The sequence below is a fragment of the Tamandua tetradactyla genome, chromosome 8 (genome assembly GCF_023851605.1).
Source record: "Tamandua tetradactyla isolate mTamTet1 chromosome 8, mTamTet1.pri, whole genome shotgun sequence".
Lineage (NCBI taxonomy): Eukaryota > Metazoa > Chordata > Mammalia > Pilosa > Myrmecophagidae > Tamandua > Tamandua tetradactyla.
Window position 1 is genome coordinate 54,710,892 of NC_135334.1, and position 27,284 is coordinate 54,738,175.

General features: G+C 36.4%; 1 protein-coding gene across 5 annotated transcripts in view; it reads left to right on the plus strand.

The window, feature by feature from the left end:
• The window catches only part of NOX4 (NADPH oxidase 4), a 171,569-nt gene that overhangs the window by 16,195 nt on the left and 128,090 nt on the right, over positions 1 to 27,284 (plus strand). For 3 of the 5 annotated variants that reach the window (XM_077113313.1, XM_077113314.1, XM_077113316.1), the window contains exons 3-4: positions 19,720 to 19,830; positions 21,438 to 21,522. In XM_077113313.1, coding sequence (XP_076969428.1) covers positions 19,720 to 19,830; positions 21,438 to 21,522 — 196 coding nt within the window. Of the gene's footprint in view, positions 1 to 19,719; positions 19,831 to 21,437; positions 21,523 to 25,912; positions 25,998 to 27,284 lie in introns of those variants that run through there. The other 2 variants (XM_077113318.1, XM_077113317.1) reach the window with 2 other exon arrangements.

The window sequence follows — 27,284 nt, forward strand, 5'->3', positions numbered from 1 at the left end:
CCTCTACACTAGACAGCATTGCCTTTGGAAGCCCATGGACGTGGTCATCTGCTGTTCTAAATCCCATTTATGTTGAACTTGAACTTTGGTAGCCAGACATATAGTCTCGAAGTAAATCTCTTCTTTTCTGCCCTCTCGGCTTTTGGCACAGGAAAGGCGAGGTGGACAAAATCAGGGCGTACATATCATGCTACAAGCTTGTTTTCTCCTTCTCTCTCATAATAGCTACATTTCCTTCCTGCTCCTGGTAAACTTTTCAAGAGAGAGACTGTATTTCTATAAAAAAGGAAAGACAGTTCATTTTTAAAAAAGATAGAACAAAGGATGATGACATATAAAAGATAAGAAATATTTGAGTTAAGCATGAGAAAATTCTGGATATAAAGTTAGGATATATATATATATTTATTATTATATATATATATATATATTATATATATATATATATATATATATATATATAATATATATATATATATATAATAGTGGTCTCTTTGGTCTTACAATCTTTTTTCCTCTCAGCTTTTTTTCTTTAGAATTGATAGCTTCTTTGGGAGACCTTGTTAAAAAAAAAAAGAAAGCAGTTCATAGATTGGAAGAGAGGTCAACTTAACTCAAAAATTGAATCATAGATTAAAAGTCTCCAAAGTAATTGGTTGACAGAAACCAGCTAGGGTCATTTGGAATGAATTGCATTTATTATGGTATGAGTGGACATTCATAAGATTTTAGATATATACCCCTATGGCACAGAACTGGTAGCTTATCCTAGGGATTTTTTTGAAGAAATAGTTGCTCCAATTATTTTTTATTGCTTTCTGCTTGCTCATGATATGTTCTTCATTATTGTACGAAACTTTATCTGCTTTTGAAGTAGCCCTTCCTTAAAGAGTCATTTTTTAATTCTTAAGTGCAGTCTTTCCCTCACAGAATGTTCATTATATTCTATATAAATATTCCTATTATAATTTATTAGTGGTGCAAATTAAACATTTAAAGTAGGGCTACAGATTTGATTTGTAAGTGTAGGAAAAATACATTGTTCCAATTTTCTGCCTTGGACCTAGTGGTTGTTTTAAATGTAATAAAAAACGTCTGCCATTGCCTTTGAGAATCATATAGACTACTATATGGGTTTGTCCCTCTGCTTATGCATCTGTATCATGAATAATTTTCTTTCACTTTCATTTCTCAGAGCTTATTATACCCAAAGAGTACACTTTTAGAAAGAATTTTACTCATTAATGATCCAATTTTTTTTTGGGGGGGGGGCATGGGCAGACACCAGGAATCGAACCCAGGTCTCCGGCATGGCAGGTGAGAACTCTGCCTGCTGAGCCACTGTGGCCCACCTTCCAATTTTTTTTTTGTAATGATCCAATTTTGAGATTTCCCTGAGGGGAGGCAGTTTGCTTTTTGCCACCTATTAGTGCTGCCACTTATTAGCTTTGTGCAGGAGTCAAGCAGATAAATAGGTAAACTGTTATAAAGAGTTAAGTGTTCTCAGAGAAATTGTGGGGAAAGGTGACATAAAAGCAAGGGAGAAATGCTTTGAATTTGTCAAAATATGTGAAGAGGGGGACTATTTAGAAGTGGAAATTAGGACAGGATGGGTACGCAGGTCCTAGTAAGTTCTCATAGAGAGAGGGATGATTGGATTGAAACTTGAAGAATAATAAAGTAGTTACCTAGGTAGTTAACATGTGGGTCGAAGAATGCAAAAGTGACCAGACATCCCAAATAGAGGGTATGGTGACAGCATGAGCTGTGGATAGGAAACTGAGACATGCAGTAAAATATGTAGTAAATAGCTAATCTGGGTTATCAACCAGAAGCTGCAGTGAGCCACATAACATGAAGCTATTTCTAAGTGGCCTTATGGGATCATCAGATTGGCTTGTTCACACAGTTGTAATATAAATTCAGACAAATAAAAAGATTAGATTAAATAACCTATGCAATCCCATCAAAGAGCTATTGTGGCCTCGGAGTTCCATAGGGCAAATCTCAGTCTCTAGAAAAATGGGGTAGGGGGCTCAATTGTTATCCTTGGCAATATGGTATGATGGAAATCACAGGTCCTGAGTTCTAATTCTAGAGCTGCCATCTTCTTGGGTATTCACTTTTGTTTTGGTTCTCTTTTCCTTAGTTCCTAAAATGAGGACATTGAATAGGATCATCTCTTAGGTTCATTCATTCAGTCAGTTACCATGTATTTACTGAATACCTACCAGCGGTGCTTAGAAATTTCGTTGAATTCTTTTAGATGCAGTTGAATGGAATAAAGCTCAGCTCCCATAGCTATAAATGGAACATCATCCCCCAGAGCTGAGGATGGAAAAACAGGCCTGACAAGAGTGGGCCCCTCAGGAAGACGTGCTGTAAGAGCACTTAAATTCTGAAACTAGATCAGGTCTGTGAATGACAGGAGATGATGATAAAAGCTTCTGTTGACTTATTATATGCCAGCCACTGCACAAAATGCAATATATGTTCATTTAATACTCACAAAAATCCTTCAGGATAGATGTGTTATTACCATTTTCTCCATTTTACAGATGAGGGAAATGAGACTGAGAGATTAAGAGAATTCCCTAAGGCCACACAGCTAGTAAAGGGTTGTGTGACTCAGGTTTGTCTGACTTCAGAGATTTGGGACAGTGATTGCCAAGCCCGAAGGCATCTGTTGAGGGTCCCAATCCAGACCTACTGGATCAGAATTTCATCAAGTGTAGATAAATATTTAGTTGTAAAACGTTCCATCCGGTGGTTTTGGTGTACAGCCAGGCTTCAGAAGCCCTTGTGAATATTTACATAGAACTATTGGAAAATCTATTGGTTGGGTATAAGCAACTGAAAGAGTAAGAAAGCGTCATGATTTGGAAGGAGCACTAGGAAATGGGGTTTGACTTCACATCTCTGCTCTGAAGAACGCTGTGCTGTTAGGGAACTGACAGAGAGTATGGAAGGGAGGCCTGGGTTCTAGTCCTTGCTTCTTTACAGACTTGCAGTGCCAGTAGAGACAAAGAGAATATTGGACTTGATAACTTGAAAGCCTTCATTAAAGAGCTATACAGTACTTTGTTGTTAAAATATGCAAAAATTAGGTGTTGTATAGACTTCTTTTGGTCTCATTAAAATTGCTTCCTTGGGGAAAAGGCAATAAAATTGCTCTTAATGAATATAAATTTACATACTTTTAGACAAACATTGAAAGTGAGAAATGGCAAATCAGAATATAAAAATAATCTTTTCTTTAATTTTTATTTTTTCCTGTACTGGCTAATTACTGACTTGCCAAAAGAGATAGCTAGAAAATGACCAATTATTTTTTTTAATCCCCTTTATAATAGTTTTGAATAGAGATTTACATGTAGATAATATTGTATTACATTTCCCCCAAATCATTGAGGAAATTTCCAGTTGAGAACAAAATATTTATTTGAAAGTTAATTTACCATTAAAGATAGTTTGTGAGTCAGTCTGCTCTATTGTCAGCTACTTCACAGGACTTGTAACATTCTCATAGCTTTGTTAAGAAACTGAATGAAGATGGAGAAAATGGGGATGTGAAATTATCAGCTGAGACAAAGCTGAGGGGAACAGATATCAGAATATGACATTTACAACCAACATAGTAGAGTGGACTGAGCCAATAAATCTTGCATTTATGTACCTGCTCTTCCACACGCATATTTTCCTAGTAGAGGAGAGATTGCTTGATAGCAGTTCATGTGAGGAAAGCTCACATATTATGAACTCAAGATGGGCTATTATGCAATATAATTATGATATAACAGTATTAAATAGAATTAAGACTCGGTATTCAGAACGAGAAATATGATGGTCTTCAGTACTGTGCTCTGCTATTAGTCTGTGTCAAGAATGTGCTGAATTCTAGGCAACACATTTAATGAAGATCATTGGAAAGGGTCCCTGAGGTGATGAGAGTGTCTTAAAATTATTTCAAGAATTTTGAGACCATTAACTGTGTTTAGCATGGAGGAAACAAGACCAGGCTTGGAAATCATAACATTTTTATCTTCAGTTTTTGCATGTTTGTCTTATGAAAATCGTTACCCAGAACAGCTCAGTGAATGGAAGTTAGAGAGACACAGATTTCATCTTATTGTAAGAAAACAAAATAGAAGTTTTTGACAACAGAGAGGAATGCTGTCTATGGGAAAATTTAAATAAAGGGTAGATTGCCTTTGGTCAGGACTGGCAGAGAAGGAGTTTAGACATGGGGTGGAGGGGGAGTTGAGCTAGGGCCTTTAAGTTCTCCAAGTTTAAAAGTATATTAGTAAAATATTTGGCAAAACAATTTACTGATTAGTAAAAAGGTGGTCAAACGAGTCCCATCTATATGTATAATATAATTACCCTAACAATGTAGTCCTTGTCTCTAATGCAATTTCACTTTGATTACTAACAATGTAAAGTGATGTAATTACCAAAACTGCCTCCTTCAGTCTGTCCTCCACACTTCATTCAGAGTAATCATCATCAAATACTAATCTCTGTATAGCATCTTCTGTTTAAAACATGATTGTTCTAGTTTGCTAGCTACCAGGATGCAACACACCAGGGACGGATTGGCTTTTAATAAAAGAAGATTTATTTAGTTAATGTATAGTTCTTCAGAGAAAAGGCAGCTAACTTTCAACTGAGGTTCTTTCTTACATGGGAAGGCACAGGGCGATCTCTGCTGGCCTTCTCTCCAGGCCTCTGGGTTCCAACAGTTTTCCCTGGGGTGATTCCTTTCTGCATCTTTAAAGGCCTGGGCTGAGCTGCAAGTGCTGAGATGAGTCATGCTGAGCTGCTTGGGCTGTGCTATGTTGAGCTCTCTCATTTAAGCACCAGCCAATTAAGACAAACATCATTCATTGCAGCAGGCCCGCCTCCTAGCTGACTGCAGATGAAAATAATCAGCAATAGATGAGCTCCTTGTACCATTGGCTCATGGCCATAGCAACAGAACTAGACACCTTCACCTGGCCAAGTTGACACCTGAACCTAACTAACACAACGATCATTCTGCATTTAGGATAAAGACCCACATTCTTAACATGACCTGTAAAGTCTGGAAAGGTCTGCCCCTCCTGTTTATCATATATATATATTTTTTTTTTTTTTTGCTTTACATTGCATCACTCTTCATTTCCAATCCAACCGTATCAGCCTGCAATTAATTTGTTGTACACACCATATTCCCACTTGACAGATATCATTTCTCATGCTGTTTTCTTCCATGTAACTGTTCTTCCTATTCCTAGATGACTTCTGATCTCATCCTCCAGGTCTCAGTTCATTTTTCACTTAACAGAGAAAGCCTTCCTGACTTAATTTAGATGTAATTTCCTGTTACCCATGCTTATACTTCTACATCACTTATTCACACATACCTTACAGTTACTGTTTATACTTACTTTTGCAGCTATTTGATTAATAGCTGTTTCCTACTAAAATAAAAGTGCCCAAAGGGAACGAGAACTTTTTGTTGTTAGCCATTGGACTCCTAGTATGTTGTAAATTGCCTGAAAGATAGTAGGTTGATAACAAATATTTGCTGAGTGAATAATGTACAGATACTGTAGAAGTACAGAAGAGAACATTTCGAAGAATGGATGAGATTTGTTTCATTTTCCCTGGCTGCTCAAGCAAATATTCTGCAATGGGTCACTTTAAACAATTGAAATTTGTTAGTTCATGGTTTTGAGGGCTAAAAGAAAATCCAAATCAAGGCATTATCAAGGCTATGCTTTCTTACTAACGGCTGGTGTTGGGGGCTGGCAATTCATGATCCTTGGCCCTTGGCTTCTCTTGTCAAAGGGCAGTGCACAGGTGGCCTCTCCTGGCCTCTCTGTTTCCATTGAATTTTAACTTTTGGCAGCTTTCTGTGGCTTCCTCTTTCCATCTGAATTTCATTCTACTAATAAAGTATTCCAGTAATAGAATTAAGACTCATCCTGATTGAGGTGGACCATACCTTAACTGCAGTAGCTTCATCAAAAGACTGTTTACAGTGCATTCACACATGCAGGAATGGATTAAGTTTAAGAACATGTTTTTGTGGGGTAAGTACATACAACTCCAAACCACCAAAATGTGATATAGTGACTCTAGGTCAATAAGTTAAATTTATATAGCACTTGCATTTTTTTATGTAACAAAAATTATATTTTAGCATTTCTGTTTCAAGCAAACGCACACATATCAGTTGACTCAAAACAACAGTACCCAAGCAAAACAAACCAACAGTAACTAGTCAGAGAACATCATATGAAAAAGTTTAAATTGTACCCTTTGGATGTACACAAAAAATGTTCTTTGTAAGAGAATTGAAGTGGTAGGATCTTCCGTAACTCTTCAGTTAGTACTTGCATTTTTAAAAGTCGTTTTCTTTTCAAAAAGTTCTAAAACGTAGGCATATTATTTTAATTTTATAGATAAGGAAACCTTGGTTTAACAGATAGTTAACTAGCTCAAGATTAAAAGGTAGTAAGTAGCAGCTTTAAGATAATAACTCAGGTCATTCGAATTTTAAGAAAATAACCATGGACTTCTACCTGATACATATTCTTTTATAGCTTGCTTCAAATGGCATATTTTCTTGTAATTTTCTATAAGACTAAGCTGTTTTATTCAGACTTCATTTAAAATATGTCTATAATTTTAAAAATTGCATATGGAATTCTCAGTTGATTATGTTTCTTAGAGACCTTGACAGGTGGAGTTTGAAACATGAAAGTAGCACTGCCATCTACTGACAACTAATTTGAAAGAAATGTGGAAACTCCAGAGTGGCATGTTAACCTCTCTAGGAATGGTAAAACAAATCGTTTGCATAGAGTGAGCCAGACACATCGTATTTTCTTATTAGTGAACATTTGAGGTAGCTAATGCTTAAGAAGGTCATGGATTAATAATAATTAAATGAAATAAATGCTCATAGTTTGTTAGAATATTACTCATGTATAAAAGAAACTATGTTTCTTTTTATTGTGCCCTTCTAACAGGCTCCCTCTCTTTGTTTTCCTTATCCTTTCCACTGCTTCTGAATAAGTTCTTCATTCTGATAGCATAGTAAAAATAAGTTCTCAATTTGAGAAAGTAATTTTATTCAGGAACAAATATATATAAGGAAATGGGTTCTTGGTAAAATTTCTGGTGGAATTTGCAGCATTACAAGGACTAATAGAATGTCAAAATGAACTTCATTTACCCCAAGGGGATACTTAATGTCACTTTGAATTAAATTACTGCATGGTTTAATGCGAACACAATAATAAAACATATCCAGACATGCAACAAATGGTTCACCAATGAAGTATAAGGTTTTTTTTAAAACATCGAGCCTCAAAATAAACATAATATATTTGTATCTCTTATGACTTGAATTTGTAAAATAGCTTTTGGCTAATTTATTTCAAATGGATTTTTGTTCTGGTATGTTCAAATTGCAGATCAAATTGTCATCTAAAATCCCTGGAGCTAAAATTTTCTTATATACAGATGTCAGATCAAAAGATATAACAATTATTCTATATCTCTGGAGGCTTAAATAAACAACAAAAACCCATCAACCCCAAATCATAATAACCTTGCTGATTGAGGTGAGAAAATTACATTTTACATTTTCTTTAGATAATCCAAAAAGGATTATTTTCCATTTCTCTACTCATTGGTATTTTCCATTTCTCTACTCATTGGAGAAAGGCCAAATCCTTTCTCTTTTTCCTTTAGTCTTATTTGTTTAACAGTGTGTTTTGCTATTTTACTTTTCTACATACATTTTAAAATCAGCTTGTCAAGCTTCATAAATAGTTCTGTCAGGGTTTTAATTGGACATTCATTAATTTATAAATCAATTTTGAGAAAATTGATATCTTCACAAAATCAAGTTTTTCTACATAAAAATATGATTTCTATATCTACTTAGTTCTTCTCTTAGATTTTTTAGGGATTTTTTTGCATGTAAGTCTAACACTTTTTTTGATAGATTTATTCCTAGATAATTTACAATTTTTGTAGCTCTTAGAATATTAAATATTTTTAAATTTTAATGTTTGCTTTTATATAGCAGTCCAGTTGGCTTTTTTATATTTATCATATATCCTGCCACCTTATATACACTTCTGTTATTTCTATCAATTTGTTTGTAGGTTCTTGTGGATTTTCTCTGTAGATAATTAGATCATCAGTAAACAACTACTGTTTATTAATATATATTGAATACAATATATTAAATAATATTACAAAATATGTTCTATTTTAAGGTATTTTTATTGTATTACTCTACTGAAAAAGTATTATATTATTCTGGTATCTAGTACAACGCTAAAAGAAAAGGTGGTAGAGCTAACTTTGTCCTTTTATTAAAGGTTTTTTTGATAGATACTTTATTAGATTATAACCGTTTTTTTTAATTATCTTTTATTATTTTTTAAGCTTGAATGCAACTTCTTTTTCTGCCTTCATTGTGATGATCATAATCCTTTTTTCCCTCCTTTAGTCTGAAAATGTAGTTTTTCTAATATTAAAGTACAATATTTCTAAACTGCAACATTTCTGTACAACTTGTCTTGGTATACTATGTATATAGTGTTGGATTTGATTTACCACTATTTTGTATAGGATTTTTGCACCTATATTTTGATCTGATCTGGGCTATTAATTTTCCCTTTGGTATGCTCTTCCTCTCTGCTTTTGGAATCAAAATTACAGAGCCTCATTGAATGAATTAAGAAGTAACCTTTTCTTTTTCCTTAAGAAGAGTTTGCATGAGATTGAAATGATCTCCTAATTGAAAGTTTGATAGAACACACCTGCAAAACCATTTAGGCCTGATGTTACTATGTCAGAAGATTTGAAACTAATACTTCAATTTCTTTAATAGTTCTTGGACATTTAACATTTCTTTTTCTACTTCTACAGTTCTATAAGTTATATTTTCCTAGATATTTACCTAGTCCATCTAAGTTGTAAAATGTTCTAGCACAAATGCCATCGATAATTATTTCTTTTTCAAATCTTTTATATCTATATTTATGCCCATATTTTATCAGTAGTATCATATATTTTTTGCTTTATTTTTCCATCCTGATCAAATTTGCCCAAGATTTGTCTGTTTTGCTAGTTTTTACCAAAAGCCAACAATTTTGCTTTGTTATTCTTCTCAATGTATTTTTATTTTTGCTTCAGTGATTTCTGTTCTTATCATTGTTATCTTTTTCTATTTTATTTGGGTTAACTTTGTTGTTACTTTTAAGTTAAAATCTTAAGCTCAGTAATTTTTAGATTCCTTACATTTCTAATAAAAGCTTATAAGGCTATAAATTTCCCTCAGAGCCTCAAAATTGCTAGCTTTTAAAATTTTTTGGTTATTAACTTCTGTTATTAACTTTCTGATGCTACAGAAAGAGATGTGTATAACACCATACTTTGAAATTTGTAGAGACTAGCTTCATGTGATTATAAACACAGTGTGATTAGCGTTTGTAAATGTTCTATCTGTGCTTGACAATAATCTGTATTCTCTAATATTTGGATGCAAAATTGTATATATAAATATAGTGTATATTAGTCTGTTGATTTTTATATGATTAACCAATATTTAGAAATTTAATAGTACTACATACAGTATCATATTTAGTTTTGCAATAACATTTTGAGGAAAGTATTATTTTCTTCATTTTATGGATGAAGAAACAGCTCAGAGATCTTGCTTAGGGTAACATAGTTATAAATAAAAGGTTAAAAATCTCATTAAAGGGACCTGTGTGACTTCAAAGTTGTATTTTCAATAATTTGCTACAATAACTTAGAAAGAATCAAAGTATGTATCTGAAGGCTTTATGGAATAAGTCTTTGGTTATTAGGACTTAAAATTCTTATATTACCTCATTAAAAGTTGAGCCCAATTTCAGTGTATCAATTGCTTATTGCCACCATACCAAGTTACTACAGACTTCGAGGTTTAAAACAAAACAAGTTTGTTTTCTTACAGTTCTATGTGTCAAAATTCTGAGTGAGCTACCTGTTTTTTCTACTCCAAGTCTCAAGATTGAAATTAAGATGTTGGTCATCCAGGCTCTTGTTGAGAAGACCTGGGAAGTATCTCCTTCTAAGTTTGTGTGAGTTGTTGGCAGAATCCAGTTTCTTACAGTTGTAGGACTGAAGTCCCTGTTTTCTTGTTGTCTGACACGTGAGCTGTCTCTGGTCCTAACACATGGACCTCTATAGTACAGAGCCAGAGAACACTTACTCCGATAACCCTTTGTGCCCAAGCTCTCTTCTGTCCAAGTAGAAGAATGTTCTCTGCTTTTAAGGGCTCTTGTGATTAGATTGGACCCATCTGGGTAATGTAATAATCTCCCTATTTTAAAGTCAGTAATCTTTACTATATCTGCAATGTCCTTTTTTGGCAGGTAATGCAACATATTCACAGGTTCCAGGAATTAGGGTTGGAGATTTTTTGTGGGTTAGTGTGATTAGCACTTCCAGTCCCTGCTAATGTCAAAAGAATGGCACTGTTTGTATTCTAATTTGCAGTCTATTCAGTCTGATTAAAGAAGCTTTAAAAAGGGAAAGCTCCTGCCTCTTCCTTGAGGGAATAGGATGGGAGATGGGGAATGGGAGAAAAAGGATGGGATGGTTATCTTTCTTCTTCCTTTTTGTTTTCTCCCATTCTTATTTTTCATTTTCTGTGGAAGAATGGAAGATTACGGAAAATTAAGGAAGGTAGTAAATAAAAGTTCTGAATTTCTAGACAATGCTTTTTCTTCCCTTCCTACCCCCTGCCCCCACTTCTTTTCTTTTTATAGTTTCCTCTCTTTTTCATACTGTGTTTGCTCCCCTCCCTCCTTTCCTCATTTATTTATTCATTAATTTATTCACTTAAGATCTATTGAATGTCATTTTGATGGATGAATGTAGAGATCTAATCTTGAAGTAGGAATAACGGAACTAGGAATTCATTTTCTTGAAGTTCTTACCTTTTATAAAAGACAAATTTTTTCATTTGTTGACATAATACTGTATTTCATATACGTAGAAGGACTTTGACTTTATCTTCTTGATAACGGCAGTGGTTTCAGTGACTCCTTTATAACTCTTTCCCATGTCTTGTGAGCTGACCGTTTTAAAGTTATTGATAGACAACAAAGCTTCATAAATAAAATTACCCCGAAGACAGCAAATATGTGAAGTTTGCAGTTATAACCAAATAAAAGTACTAATCAAATCATGGTACATATGTTTAAAGATTCATTTCAATTCAACAAACATTTTTTGAACACTGCCATTGTGCTATGGGCTGAAGATGCAAAGGGGCAAAGACAAGGTCCCTTGCTTTTAAGAAACCTATAACCTGGATGTGATGAAAAAGCAGAAAGGAGTAAGCCAGTTCCCATGGCCCTAGACCCAAGAGTTAGAAGGTAGAGTGAGGAAAGGTGAGGTACATTTGGGATTTCTGCCTCTCTATGAACTAGCCTTGAGGAAATATATCGGAAGCAAGGCAATGGATAGAAGCTCAGTGAAGTTTGAAGTCTAAGACATGTAAACACATTTACAAATATACCAGCTAGAGAAAATGGTACTGGCTAGGGCTAGTGAAGGAACTCATGACCAAGGAATGAAGTGAAGCAGTCGGGCCTGAGAAGAGCTCAAACCAGAAAGAACCTTGGATGACTAGCATTCTGTTTTCACCACTTAAGCCATACTGTATATAACACAAGTGAGCTCCTGGAGCAGGCTTTCCTCACCTTCCTTAGTTTAATATTCTTCCTTCCATATCCTCCAATGCCAGATGTTTTGCCTTGGCTAACCCTAGGATGAAAAGAGTCATATTGAACAGAGGACAGATTTCATTTCCTGCTAATCATATGACTTTGGGCAAGTTAGCTTCTTAGACCCTTATATAACTCATCTGTAAAATAGTTATAATACTTTTTACCTTACAAGGTTTTTGAAAAAAATTGCTGTAATGCATTAAAAGCAACTAACCCAATGCCTGTTCCATATTGGATGCTAAGGAAACATTAGATCTAATGTTGTTTTATCTTACTATGTCAGCTTTCTGTAGGTGAAATTTTTTTTTATGCCAACTTAGAATATTTACCTTTGTATTTTTTAATAAAAAATTCAAGTATTTTTGAAAAATTAATTTGGCCAGTTGGTTTAAAAACATACAGTTTCATTTATATGATTTAATGGTTGGCAGTTTTTGACCTATAGAATAAATAGTATAATTTAGCTAAATAGCTTAAGATAGTTATTTTTTTTTTTTTTTTTTTTTTTAAAGGAAAGACAGAGAGAAGGAAGGAAGGATAGAAGGAAGGAAGAAAGGGAAACATTTTCTTGTTTTATTGTATTCTGTTTCTCCGTTTTTGTTACATGGGCTGGGGCCGGGAATCGAACCGAGGTCCTCCGGCATAGCAGGCAAGCACTTTGCCCGCTGAGCCACCGCGGCCCGCCCCAAGATAGTTATTTTTAACCCAAGTTGCACACTAAAATCATATGGGGGCAGGCAACGGTGGCTCAGTGGTAGAGTTCTCACTTGCCATGCCAGAGACCCAGGTTTGATTCCTGGAGCCTGCCCATGCCGAAAAAAAAAAAAACACATGGGAAGTTTTTGAAAATGTTGATGTTCACACCCTGCCCCCATGCCAATTAAGTAAGAATTTCTGGCTACTATTTTTTAGAAGCTCTTCATCTTAGAAGGTGCAATAATTAACATTACTGAGCCTACTTTTGGTGTTGATCTGAGGATTACATTTAAAAATACATTTGAAAGCAATTGATAGGCACAGCCCTCAGCCTCACTTCCCAGCTCTGAGAAAGTGCCGACCTGCACAGCCGGTCACAGCTGCCCCAATTCACAAAAGGATTACACTGACCTGCTGCCACAGCTCTATGCATGTGCACAAAGGGTCCAGTACCTTAGACCAGTGCACACTAAAGTTACGCCCCCCAGACTGGTGCACCCGCACAGCTACATCCTCCCTGGCCACTGGGTGCCCACATTCACAAGCATCAGCATAACATCCCCAACCTGCGACCATATCTGCCCTGAAACAAATCAGCATACTGAGTGCTCCACCCTGTGCCCTGCTCTCTGCTGTTCAAACATCCAGCAAACACAAGGCCTTAGACTACTGACAGAAATCAACTCCCAAAGTAAATCAATTAAGATACTTACATGTGATGAAGACAGCAAGAAGATCACTAAGCATATCACAATGCAGACAGATATAGCCCTGCCTAATGACCAAATTAAAACACCAGAGGAGACACAGGCAATAGAGCAACTAATCAAAGATATTCATACAACTCGGGCCTGAGAGGACCCTGAACCTGTAACCTTAATAAATAAGTGGGATAGCAAATGCCATAAAGGAGATCAAGGAGACAGTAGAAGAGTACAAAGAGGAATTTGAAAAAATAAATTAAAAATAGTGGAAATCATAGAGATTAAAGACTCTAGTTGATCAAATAAAAAACATACTAGAGGCACACAACACCAGATTTAAAGAGACAGAAGAAAGAATAAGTGATATAGAAGCCAGGATAACTGACTTCAAAGACTCGAAACAGCAAATGGCAAAAAAACATGAAAAAAATTGAATGGGAACTCAGGGAAATGATAGACAAAACTAAGTGCACAAATGTAAGAACATTGGTGTCCCAGAAGGAGAAGAGAGGAATAAAGGGGTAGGAAGAGTAGTTGAGGATATAATGGGGTAAAACTTCCCAATCCTCATAAGGGACATAAATATACAAGTTAAAGAAGCCCAAAGAACTCCAAACAGAATAAATCCAAATAGGCCTTCCCCAAGGCATATACTAATCAGTCTGTCAAATGTTGAAGAGAAGCAGAAAATCCTGAAAGTGGCAAGAGAAAACAATCTACTACATACAAGGGAAATCAAATAAGACTGAGTTCAGACCACTCAACTAGCACCCTGGAGGTGAGAAGGAAGTGGTATGATATATTCAAGATCCTGAAAGAGAAAAACTTCCAGCCAAGAATTCTGTACCCAGGTAAATTATCCTTCAAAATTGAGGGAGAGATTAAAGTTTTCACAGACAAAGAAGTCCTGAAAGAATTTGTCAACAAGAGACCAGCCCTACAAGAGATTCTTAAAGGAGTTCTACTGGCTGAAAAAAAAAAAAGACAAGAGAGGGAGGTTTGGAGGACGGCACAGAAGTGAAGAGTACCACTAAGGATAATTTAAAGAATACACAGAGAAAGGAGGAAAAGAATATATAAATTTGACTAATCGAATTAAAAAGATGAGATGATGGAATCAAGAAATGCCTTTTCAATAATAACTTTGAATGTTAATGGACTAAACTTACCAATTAAAAGATATAGATTGGCAGAATGGGTTAAGAAACATAATCCAGCTATACGCTGCTTATAAGAGACTCATCTTAGACCCAAGGATACAAATAGATTGAAAGTGAAAGGATGGAAAAAGATTTTTCACGTAAGTTGCAACCAAAAGAAAGCTGGAGTAGCTATACTAATATTGGACAAAATAGACTTTAAATGTAAAGACATCATAAGAGACAAAAAAGGCTGCTACAAAAAGGAACAATGTTGTGAGGCATGCAATGATGTGAATGAACTTGTGGGACATTTGGTGAGACAAAATAAGCCAGAAACAAAAAACAATGGTATGGTCACCTTTAGACAATGCTTAAACAAAACAGAGGCCTAGATTGTAAGCTTTTAGAGCAGACACATTAAGTCCAGAATAGTGGTTATTATTTCTGGATTTTGAGAGACTGTCTTATATATATATAAACTGATATTTAGAGATAAGAATGAAGCCAGGCAGGTTGGGGTAAAGTAATTCAGAACACTGGGGTAAGGAAGACAGTGTCTATATTTTAGAACCACACATACTCTTTGAGGTCAATGGAAGAAAGGTTTATTTGATCTGGAATGGACATTTGCTATAGTGCATAATCTAATTCAACCTATCTGTATAGCTCATTCGAACAATTGAAACACAGGGAGCACAGAATAAGAAAAGGTCTTTTAATCCTGTATAGATTATTGTTAGGCCTGAAAACATCCTAGAGTATATTAAGCAGATAATAAAAAGTATTGACCAAGTCCCCAGAGGGAGGGGAGAAAGACTATGAACTATTAAACCTTACCATCAGGAAATCCCCTGATACTGTGTCAAACTTTAGGGATACCCAAATCAATAGGCCATGCCCTCGATCATGAGGCTTACTTTTGTGAAGCTTATGTAAGTAGCAGAGAAGCTTAGACTACCTATAGGCATGCCTAAGAGTTACTTCTGGAGGACATCTGTTGTTGCTCAGATTTGGCCTCAGTCTCTCTAAGGTCAACTCTGTGAGTAAAATAATTGCCCTCCCCACTACATGGGATATGACATCCAGTGGTGAAAGTCTCCCTGGCGATGTGGGAGATGACTCCCAGGGATGAAGCCAGACTTGGCACCATGGGATCAACAATTGGATCCTGACCAAAAGGGGGAAAAGAAATGTAATTAATAAAGTATCAGTGGCAGAGTGAGTTCAAATAGAATCGAGAGGCTACTCTGGAGGTTGCTTTTATGCAAGCTTCAGGTAGACCTTGCTACCTATCATAACCTGCCAACTCTCAACCAGGACCATTCCAGCCAGTCCTAAAGAACACTTAGGGCAATATATAATATTTCACAAGGGTTCCAGGCCCTAGAGTAACTTTCCAGAAATGTACAACCTCCAGATGGGTCCCTGGTCCTGATAAGTCCTGAAACCTAGCCAGAACATCAGATAGTTCCATCTCCCCACTCCATATTAGTGACAGAACCTTCCAATGTCAAAAAATTAGAATTGCCATAGCCCAAGCAACCCCAAAGAGAGGGATGGAAAGATCAAAGGTGATGGTGGAATTATACATAGAAGATAGAACTTAACAAATGAATATGATTGCTGAATCATTAAATTGATATCTCTTTTAGTCTCCAGTATTTTAGAACAGCTAGAAGTAAAAACCTAAAATTGTGAAATTGCAACCCATGTCAAAGTCTGAAAAATGTTCTACATTTAACTGTGGTGCTGTGCTTTGAAATTTGTCACTTTTTTTGTATATATGTTATTATTCACAAAAAAAAGTAGGAATAAAAGTTGATTGTGATGATAAAAAAGTATTTAAGCCCTCTAGCCTCCTATATTCTCGAGCTACTAGGAGGAAAAATCTGAAAGGATGGTATGGTAGTCCATGACAAACTCTGGGATCTGTCCTGTAACCACTTTTTGAAGAGTGCTTTGAAAACTATTGCTTTTTTATTTCTTTGCTGTATATATGTTATACCATACAATAAAAAAAAGTTAAAAGGAATTTAGAATGGGCATAACCCAAATACCCCTACAGAGTGTGAGAACGATCAGAGGTAATGGTGGAGTTATACAGAGAAATCTGGGTTTAACAAATGAGTGCTGAATCATTTTACTGACATTTCTTTTAGCCTCCAGTACCTTTGAGCAGCTAGAAATAAAAACCTAATATTGAGGAATTGTAACTCCTACCAAACTGTGAAATCTGTTCTACAGCTATTTGTTGCGTTGTACTCTGAAATGTATTGCTTTTAGGTATATATGTATTTAAAGAGAAGGAGTCTAACAGAGAAGATAGGATTTAACAAATGAACGTGACTGCTGAGTCAATATATTGGCATTTCTGTTGGTCTCCGGGGTCTTGGAGGCGCTGGAAGGAAAAACCTGAAATTGTGGAACTGTAACCCATACCAAACTGTGAAATCTGTTCCATAGCTACTTGTTAAAATGTACATTGAAATGTATTGCTTTTTATTTATATTTCACCATGAAGAAAACATTAAAAATAAATAAATAAAAATTACTAATCCACAAAAAATTTTAGAAAAGCAATTGATAAAGTGAGGTTTGAAATAAAAATGTTTAAGATCCTATGAAAGCACATTATAGGCATAGTTTACTCTCCTTGTAGATCTCACCGTTTACCAAGAGAAAAGGGTAAAGGCATAAAAGTTCAGGATACTATGACACACACCAAACAAAAATCGAGAATAAGTTTACTAGGCATTCCGTCCTAACCACACTGTGTGGTGATGCTGGTGAATAGTTTCTTTGATAATAGAGGAACGAGGATGAATACCTTCTTGGGATTGGGTAGGGGGTTAAGGAGAGGAGTCTAGGGATGTTGCTGAGAACTGCTTACCTCAAACACCCATTATCCCACTCATCCACAAACTGTTGACTGTGCTCTGTGTGGCGGCCACTGACCTAGGCATTATTTTGAAGTCAGTGTGAAGAATCTGTTTAACGTAGTGATCAGCAGTATAGATGCTCGAGCCAGAATCCCTGGGTTTGAATGGTGGCTCCAGAACTTGTGTGATGTTGGCTCAATTCTTAACTTCTCTGTGACTTAATTTTGTCACCGTATAGAAGAGATGATAATAACCTCGGGAGTTGCAGGAGGTTTAATATGTTAATGAATGGAAAGTCCTCCGAATTGTGCTTGGCCTGTAATGAGTTTGCTAACATCTATATATTCCACTCTATATTATGTTTCATGTATTTTAATGAGGTAATGCTTTAAATTAGTGATTCTCAGAGAATATGATGCTAAAAAAACCCTAACAACCATGACATGTCCTGCTCCCCAAGCATATTCAGGCTTATAAATTCCAGTTTTCAAGTGCACCATCTTATTTGAAATGGGGAACTAGGACACTTTCTGCAGAGATGTTGGGGTTGTGCTTGTAGATGCCTAGTCTTTTCAGTTCTCTCACCTCCTTCCCGTAATCCCTGGATTGATTTAAGTGGCTGTAGTAGATCTGTGGATTTGCTAAGAGGTCTTTACATATATTCTTGCATCTGGAGTTGTGCCCTGTAGTGTAGATGACTGGATCCCCAGAGAAATTTGGTGAGGGAATTGAGCCAAGACCCTCGATGGAACTGCCTCATTCTTGCCTTGTATCACCCAGAATGACAGCCTCTACCAAAAAGTGAAGTACCAACTACCCATTAAGTGGATGTTAGAGTTCTAGACAAGATTGTAAGAATTCTAAGAATTTTACGTATATTACTTCATTTACTCTTCACAGCAACCCAGTGGATTAGGCACCATTATTATCCCTTTTGAGGCATACATCCATCCAGTGGCATGCTTGGACCTGGTAGCGAGAGCCATTCATTCACATGTCTTCCCAGCTGCATTCAGTGATGTCAAATTGGTAGCTTGAAATTGGTCTTGGCTGGAGTATTTAGACACAGCTATTGGCAAATCACTACAACTTAGATATTTTTCGCCCCCTACGGAGAACCAGTTTACCCATACTGTGATGTAGTCAACTTGAATCCCTGCCTCATCTCCCTTATATTTTCTGTTAATTGATTAGAATAAACATGTGAGAATTGGCAGGATTATGCAGTTTTTAAGAAAACAGAATGTTTACAATGCAGACTTCAAGGTCATATTGCCTTTGATTCTCCTGAAAATAAACAACCAAACAATAGTACTTTTGAATTCTATGGATGAAAATTAGACTGTGGAAGGCCTTGGAATGGGAGCTTCATATACTAAAGAATTCTCCACTGCATATTATCAAGTTGCAGAGAAGCCTACACTCTAATAATCAAAAGTAGATTTTAATTGCCTTCACTGTTCTAAGTCTTAGGTTCCCTATTACTTGCAGATATTTTTCCAACTGCAGAAGGTCATCCCACCAGTAACAGGGACTATAATTTTGTACATCCTAGGGAGAGGTGGGATGAAAAGGAGGATCTGGAGAGGGAAAGAGACCCAGCTAGGTAGGAGAGGTGAAAATCAAGCCAGAAATGCTAAAAATGAACTGGTGTAGGCATCGGAGGTTTGACTTTTATTAGTCCATTCATCTCTTCAGCAAATATGTTTAATCACCTACTATATATAAGGTGTGGTGACTCAGGCAGATACAGATATGAATAGGACAGGCACATTCCCTGCTGTAGCAGAGCTCACTGCCTAACAGGGAGGGAGAGAGCATTTACACAGGTGACTGCAATAAAATGTTTGATACTATAATAATAAGGGAAGTACAGAGAGCAAAAGGAATGTTTCTAACAGTGGGGTTTCTCCTAGTTTAGGATCAGGGAAGAACTCTAGGGGAGTAGTGTTTAAGATGAAACCTGAGAGATCAGAAGAGTTACTAAGGTGAGGAGTTTGGAGACAGAGAGCCATATACAAGAGGGTGGCTTGTGTGGAGTCTGAGAGTGTTCCAGAGAGAACAGAAATGAAAACGGTTTGATTGACATTCTTGTGTCCTTATCAGTGAACAGAGAAACCAATATTGCACCAGTATGTGGAGGTGCAGAATAAAACAAGGCTCTCTACGGCTCTTAAGCCCCAGAATAGTATGGTGGGGGCAGAACAAGAAATCACCCTTGTGTTGGAAGAAGAAACTCAGGTGATGATAACACCTGCTGAAGTGAGAGAAGTACTAAGTTTCATGCGAGTAGTGCAGAGCAGAGAGACCAGTTTCTCTTGTGGGGAGTGGGCGTTGTGGTGAGAAGAAGGAGGAAGGATTATCTATGACTCTTGAAGAAGCTGGCATTTGCCACGATCCTGAAAGGATGAAAAGAGTGAGACCTGCAGCATGAACGCCAGGTTGGGGCTCATTGTAGTTGCCTTCTGTCTTTGACTGTGTTTTGACCCTTGCCTTGTTTGTTCAGCTAGGATTGTGTCTAAGCAGAGCCTCCGCATCTGTTCTTAACCTCAACTGCAGCCTTATCCTTTTACCCATGTGCCGAACCCTCCTGGCTTATCTTCGAGGATCCCAGAAGGTAAGAAAAAAAATCCTATAGCTGCAGATTCCAGCCGAAAGATCAGGTGTGACAGTAGCATATTAGTCCTGCGTAGTTTTCATTATAGTATGGTCTGACTTCCTAAGGGTTTCTTCAAAGATGACAGTAAGGATGATGTTTCCTGTGAAGGTGATTGCCGAGCTATTCTTCCATGCTGAAGAAACATAGACGATGATAGAAATACTTATTGTTAGCATCGGTATCAGGCATGTTGCTAAGCACTTCACATATAATCTCACGAATCCTCCCATAATTCTGCAAGCAGATATTTTTAGGTTCATTTTACAGACAACGAACCTGAGGCATAGAGAGTTTAAAGAACTTTGCCCAGAAGAATGGTGGATGGCAGAGCTATGATATGTCCCAGTTCTGAGGTCTTTCCACTATGTCTCATTGAGATTCTGTATTTTCATTCAGTTGATGAGCAGTCAAGAGCCCCGTGACTTTTGAACGTATGTGGTATGATTGCTGGTGTTTGGGAGTAACTTATCTCTGCTTAAAATACAGATGCATTTTGAGCTGTGTAACAGACTTGAAAAATATGTCTTAATTAAATAGCAGTGCCATATTTATTTATTGTAGTAAAACGAAAGATATAAGAAAACAGAAAAGTACTTTGACAGTCCTTTCATTAAAACTAAATGGAGAGTTTTTTTTCCTTTGGTTATCCCCATGCGTGCATGTGCATGTGTCTGTCTATTCTTTTTCTCGGTAAGATTGAAAGGCACTGCTGGACAGAAACTGATATTTTAAGAATTTGGTAAGTTGAGGTGGCTTTGATATTCTGTGACGTACATATGAGTGGATTTACTTTAGTAAAATTTCTCAATCTTTTCAAATAATTATAATTGGAAGCTCTTTACTTTTAAGGCAGTGATTTGAGAAATAACTCTTTCCCTAAATTGGCTACCATTGTAAAATGCTAGGTTTTAATCCCAGTGGCTGGCCACTGGCTTGGCATGAAGGAAAAGATAAGTGACAGAAAATGAAAAGTACCCACCTAATCTCTCAGTATTTAATGTCATAAAGAATTGTTCCTTGATGTGAAACATAGGTCTCAGATGCTTGACATTATTATACAAGTTCAAACAGACATTCAATACCACAGATGACATTGTTTCACCTAAAAAAAACTTACTTTTAAACTACAAAATCATACATAGTGTAAAATTCAAGTTATTCTAAGAACATGCACAATAATCAGTGAAAGTTTCCCCAAATCTCACCCAACCAGGAAAAACACTGACGACAGTTTGGGGTCAAGACCTGGTATATATATTAATATATAATAAAATTAATTTTAAATAATTTATAGAATCATAGTGTAGTTTATGCTTCATAACTTTTTTACCTACCAGTATATTTTGCACATCTTTCCGTATCAGTACATATAGCCTTCTTACATCCTCCCTAATGATTTCAGAGTGTTCTATTAACTAGGTATATCATAAATTATCTCAAGATTTTTAATTGACATATTTTTTGCCATATTTCCAAAATTTTAACATTATAAACTATACAACAGTGAAAACTTTGTACAAATTTTATTTGTTGTATCATTTTTACTGTTAAATTATTTTATTTAGGTTCCAAGCAGGAGAACAAGAAGATTGCTGGATAAAAGCAGAACATTCCATATAACCTGTGGTGTTACTATCTGTATTTTCTCAGGTAAGAGAGCCAAAAGATGTTAAATATTACATTAGAATACAAATTTGAGAATAACATGTTTATTGCTGTATAGGCTACTGCTGCCATCAAATAGTGATTTTCTTATTATGTAGCTTAATTTTCTCTTCCATGGTTTACAAATGGTTGTCTTGGGGGGATACAATAACTGAACATCTTTGGGTTTTTGCATTATAATGTCCAGGTGCTTACCTCCAAGCTGATAATGGACGTTTCCTGAAAATAATATTTAGAAAGATTGGAAGGAGCAGTCTAAATGTTTTCCAACTCTACAAATTATAATATGACATAAAGTTTTTAAATATATGAAAATTAGAATGCAAAATGTATATTCATAGAATGTACCCTAAATTATATTTGACGAATGTTTATTTGATATTAATAATTGTGTAGGAGAGCAAATGTTGTAAGTTGTGGAAATTTGTGTAGCGCCATTCCAAGTTAAAAAAAATAAAATGATGATCATTTGCTTTTAAGAACAACTTTTCAATACATTTTTATCCTAAACATTTATGTGGAACTTTTCACATTTTTGGGACAGGAAACAATAAATGTAGTCATTACAAACATGGACTCTGGAGTTGAATTGCCTAGGTTTATCCTTGGCTGTACTTTTGCCTTACTATGTGACGTTACTCTCTGATCCTCAGTATTTCGTATTTCTAACTTTAAAATGAAAAAGAAAAGAATTGATGGTAGCAACTATCTCAGCTAATTGTAAGGCTAAAATGAGAATATGTACATAAAGTTTTTAGAATGGAATTAGTGATTATAATTTACAATTTTGGGTTTTAATTATCCCAGTGTCATCCACCTAGCATTTTGAATTGGCCATTATTTGAAATGTCATAGCTATTTGAATATTAAGGACATTTTAACTGGCCATTTATGTATGGGCGTTTTTATTGAGGAATGTTTTGATGCAGCCGTTATGAGAAGATCATTTAATTGTCAGCTTTTAAAAATTGCTGAGCATTGTTGAAACAGGCATCTTTACTCTCCCATCTCTAGGCATCATCTCATCTTCCCATCAGTAGTCTTTAGGTACGAAGGTGAGAGATTGGGAGAGGGTCAGTGATAGGATTAGCATTCCAGTGCAGCTCAAGGCTGTGGATGGAGTAAGTGTTCAGGATGAAATGAGGACTTTGGGTGTGGTAAATAAGGGTTGGGGATAAATTAGGGTTAAGGAAGGGTGGAAGGTCATAAATGGAACAAAATCGGGAAAGTTTGGCACTTGCTTTCATTTGTTTAACTGTGCTTATGTCCAACTATCTAGTTCAATTGGAAAACACTGAAGAGACTGAAATAGTGTAGAGTATTCCATGAATGACCATGCACTCCAGAATTGGTAAACAGGATCTGAATTCCAGACTCCTTAGTGGTCTAAACTTAGCTGAATTACCTTTTTTAACCTTAGTTTTATAATGTGTGTATTACTTTGCTAAATGCTGCTGGAATGCAATATAACAGAAATGGAGCAGCTTTTTAAAAGGGAATTTATTAAGTTACAAGTTTACAGTTCTAAGACTATAAAAATGTGCAGACTAAGGCATCCAGAGAAAGATCCTTGACTCAAGGAAGGTTGATGTCTGTCACATGGAAAGGCACATAGCTGGCATCTGCTGGTCCTTGTTCCTGGTTCCATTGCTTGCACCTTCTGATGCCAGTGGTTTTCTTATAAGCATTTGTGGGCCTTCACTTAGCTCCTCTGAGATACAACTCTGGGTTCTAACTTGCTTAGCAACTCACGGGAAGGCACACGGCGACATCTGCTGAGCTCTGCATCTCCAAACATCTGTGTCTAGACATCTGTTCTCTGTCAGCACTCCAAGCATCTCCAAATGTCTGCTTCTCTGTTGGCTCTGAAGCCACTTTGCTTTTCCAAATTTTTTGACTTTTTAAAGGACTCCAGCAAACAAATCAAGGCCCACCTTGAGTGGGTGGAGTGACATCATCTATCAAAAGATCACACTGACAATTGGCTGCACCAGTCACCATGGAAGTAACCTAATCAAAAGATTAGACCATAAATGGGTGTGTCCTATTTCCATGGAAACAACCCCATCAAAGTTTCCACCCTAAACAATAGGTCTGCCTCCATGAGATTGACTTAGGAAAGAAAATGTGCTTTTTCTGGGGTACATAGCAATTTCAAACCAGTTTAGCATATAAAATAGGAATGAGTCTACCTACATCATTGCTCTGTTGTGAGAATTAAGTGAGAGAATCCATGCAAAGTGTCTGGTGGGGCTTCCTCCATTTTGCTTAAAAATAGAAATCCTGAATTCTTTTGATCTAAAAGTCCTTTTAAGGAAGGTGACTATATCCTTTTAGGAAATATCTCATATGGCAGTTCGCTAGGATTTTTCTTTTAGGGGACTTGAGAAAGAATGGTGATTCTTCTAAGGATGCCTTTGCACTTTTGAACTGTAAGTATGCAGTTAACATAGAAGCCTTTAAATTAAGATGACAAATGCCCAACTATTACTATCTGTTTGGTAGATGTTCTACTATTCTCAAGATAAGCATGTGTTTAATTAGATTGGGAAAGAGCAATATTGATGAATTTATTTTGATAAATTTTATTGATAAATTAACCTATATTGTGGTGGAGTTTTATTTAACGAAATAATATATGATTCTTTGTTCACTGTAAGAATTTGGAGAAAATTTTTGTAATCTCCCCACCTAGATATAACCACTGATATGATCTTTTTTTTTTTTATGCTTTCATTCAGTCTTTTTTCTAGGCATATACATAAACATGAATACTTTATATATACATTTTTGGATAAAATTAGGATTATAGAACTTCTTTCATATATTTCTTATTTAAAATGCAATTTTACTGATATAGCCACATACTGTATAATCATCCATAGTATACACTAAATGGTTCACAGCATCATCATTATAGCTGTGCAGTCATCATCACAATTGATTTTGAAGAATTTCATTACTCCATAAAAACATAAAAATAAGAATAAAATTTTAAGTAAAAGTATAAAAGAACACCCAAAACATCCAAATCCCCTATCCCCCATTGTTATTTATCTGTTCTCTTTATTTTTACTCATCTGTCCATACATTGGATAAAGGGAATGTCAATCTCAAGGTTTTCACAATCACACGGTCACACTGTAAAAGCTATACAGTTAGTTACACAATTATCAAGAATCAGGGTTACTGGATTACAATTCAATGGTTTCAGGCATTTCCCTTTAGCTATTCTAATATATCAAAAATTGAAAAGGGATATTTATATAATGCATAAGAATAACCTTGAGAGTGGCTTCTCAACTCTGTTTGAAATCTCTCAGACATTGAAACTTTATTTTGTTTCATTTCTCTTCCCCATTTTGGTTAATAAAGCTTTCTCAATTCCATGATGCCAGGGCCAGGCTCATCTGCAAGAGTCATGTCCCACGTTGCAGGGAAAAATACTCCCCTGGGAGTCATGTCCCACTAGGGTGAGGGCAGTGTGTTTACCTGGGGAGTTGGCTTAGAGACAGGCCACATCTGAACAACAAAAGAGAATCTCTGGGGGTTACTCTTATGAATGATTATAAGTCGGGTAAGCTTCTCCTTTGAAGGAATAAGTTACTTAAGGGCAAGCCCCAAGATCAAGGGCTTGTCTTATTGATTTGGTAGTCCCTAATGCTTGAGAGAATATCAGCGTATTCCCTCTGGTGGGAAAGTTTAACATTTCCACATTTCCCCTCAGTCTCTTAAGGTGATTTTGCAAAGACTATTTTTGCCTTTTGCCCAGATTATTCTGCAGTGTATTGGGGTATCACACTAACCTGTGCAAACCAACAAAATCTCACCCTCTATTCATGGTTCCATGTAAATATGGTGTTTGAATAAACTGACCATATGAGTTTAATTAGATAGTGTGCTACAGAAAATATAACCTTTGCAACAAATAAATATCTCTTCCTTTGATCTCACCTAGAAGTTGAAGTTTTAAAATATAGTCATTATCATCCTTTACCCTTTGGTCTGATTTATCTTAGTCCTAACCAGATCGTCTTGATCCATATGTCTAACTGGAGTCTGATCTCCTTTACAGCTTTTTAAACAGTTGCTGTATGGGGTAATGTTGACTTTCATATGTGCAAAACTCTAGCTCTAAGTCTTAGGTGTCATAAAGATATCTGAAATTCCAGGGAACGATCAGCTAATACACAAAGAACTTAGCATCTCAGAATTTAGAAATAACAGTTACAACTTAGAATAGATGTGACTACTATAAGAGCTACAATAGGCCTTCCCATGATAGCCTGTGCTCTTGAATTCAGTTCTCAGAGTTTACACATTGTAGTGAGTCCATATTAGTAAGGCATTATAATCTCTGTCTTTTTGTTCCTAGCTTATTTCACTCAACCTGCTGTCCTCAAGGTGAATGAACCTTGAGGTAAACTTCATTCCTTCTTGCAGCTGTTCAATATTCCAATGTATGTATACCCCACAGTTCACCCTGCCATTCAACAGTCACCACCATCCATTACAAATCGTGAATACTGCCACCATAAACACTAGTGTACAAATGTCCATTTATGTCCCTGCTTTCAGTTTTTCCAAGTTGTGGTAGTTTGATAATGTTGTGTACTCCAGAAAAGCCATGCTTCTAGTAGAAACTGCTTCTTTTTTCCCCATGATGAAGTGTCTGCAACAGCACCATGCCAGTGCAGGGAGGGCCACCAGCCTCCATAGTTTGGGAGCTTTACTTATAGTTCTGTGCAGTAATCTTGGCCCTTCCATCAATTCCAGACTGATGTATGATTTGGGTCACAGATGTCCCCCAGCCATTCCAGACAGTTCCTGGCTATTTACTAGCTGTTGTAGAGGACTAACTAAATCCCAAACTTTAGTACCCCACCATCTTATCCCACGTTGTATCAGTTTAAGCTGCTGGAATGCAACAGACCAGAAATGGAATGGCTTTTTAAAAAGGAACTTAATAAGTTACAAGTTTACAGATCTAGTGCCGAGAAAATGTCTAAACTAAGGCACCAAGAAGAGGTTACTTTCACTCAAGAAAGGCTGATGCCATCTGGAACACCACGTGGCTGGTGTCTGCTCATCCTTGTTCCTGGTTCTGTTTTTCCAGCTTCTGAAGCCAGTGGTTTCCTCTCCAAGTATCTGTATCATCTCTGCTCTGCTCTGAAGCACATTTTCTCCAAGTGTCTGGATCTTCAAGCATCTCTCTCTTTCAGCTTTGAACTTTTTCCAAAATGTTTCCTCTTTTAAAGGACTCCAGTAAACTAATCAAGACCTTCCGTGAATGGGCAGAGTCACATCTCATCTATTAAAGGTTATAGCCACATTTGGGTATACCACATCTCCATGGAGATAATCTAATCAAAAATTTCTACCATACAATATTGAATCAGGGTTAAAAGAAATGGCTGACCCTATGAGATTGGATCAAGATGAAAACATGGCTTTTCTGGGGTACTTAATAGCTTCAAACTAGCACACATGGGAAGACACATAGCTGGCTTCTGCATCCTCTCCTGGCTTCTGGTTTTAAATAGCTCTCTCATCCTCTGTGGATTCTTCTGGCTTCTGGCTTGCTTAGATCCCATGGGAAGGCACATGGTTCTATCTGCTGGGCTCTGCATCTCCAAACATGCATGTCTAAAATGTCTGCTCGCTTTGTTAGTACACCAAGCATATCCTTCATCACTCCAAGCATCTCCAAATATCTGTGTCTATGTCACTTCTGAAGCAGTCATCCC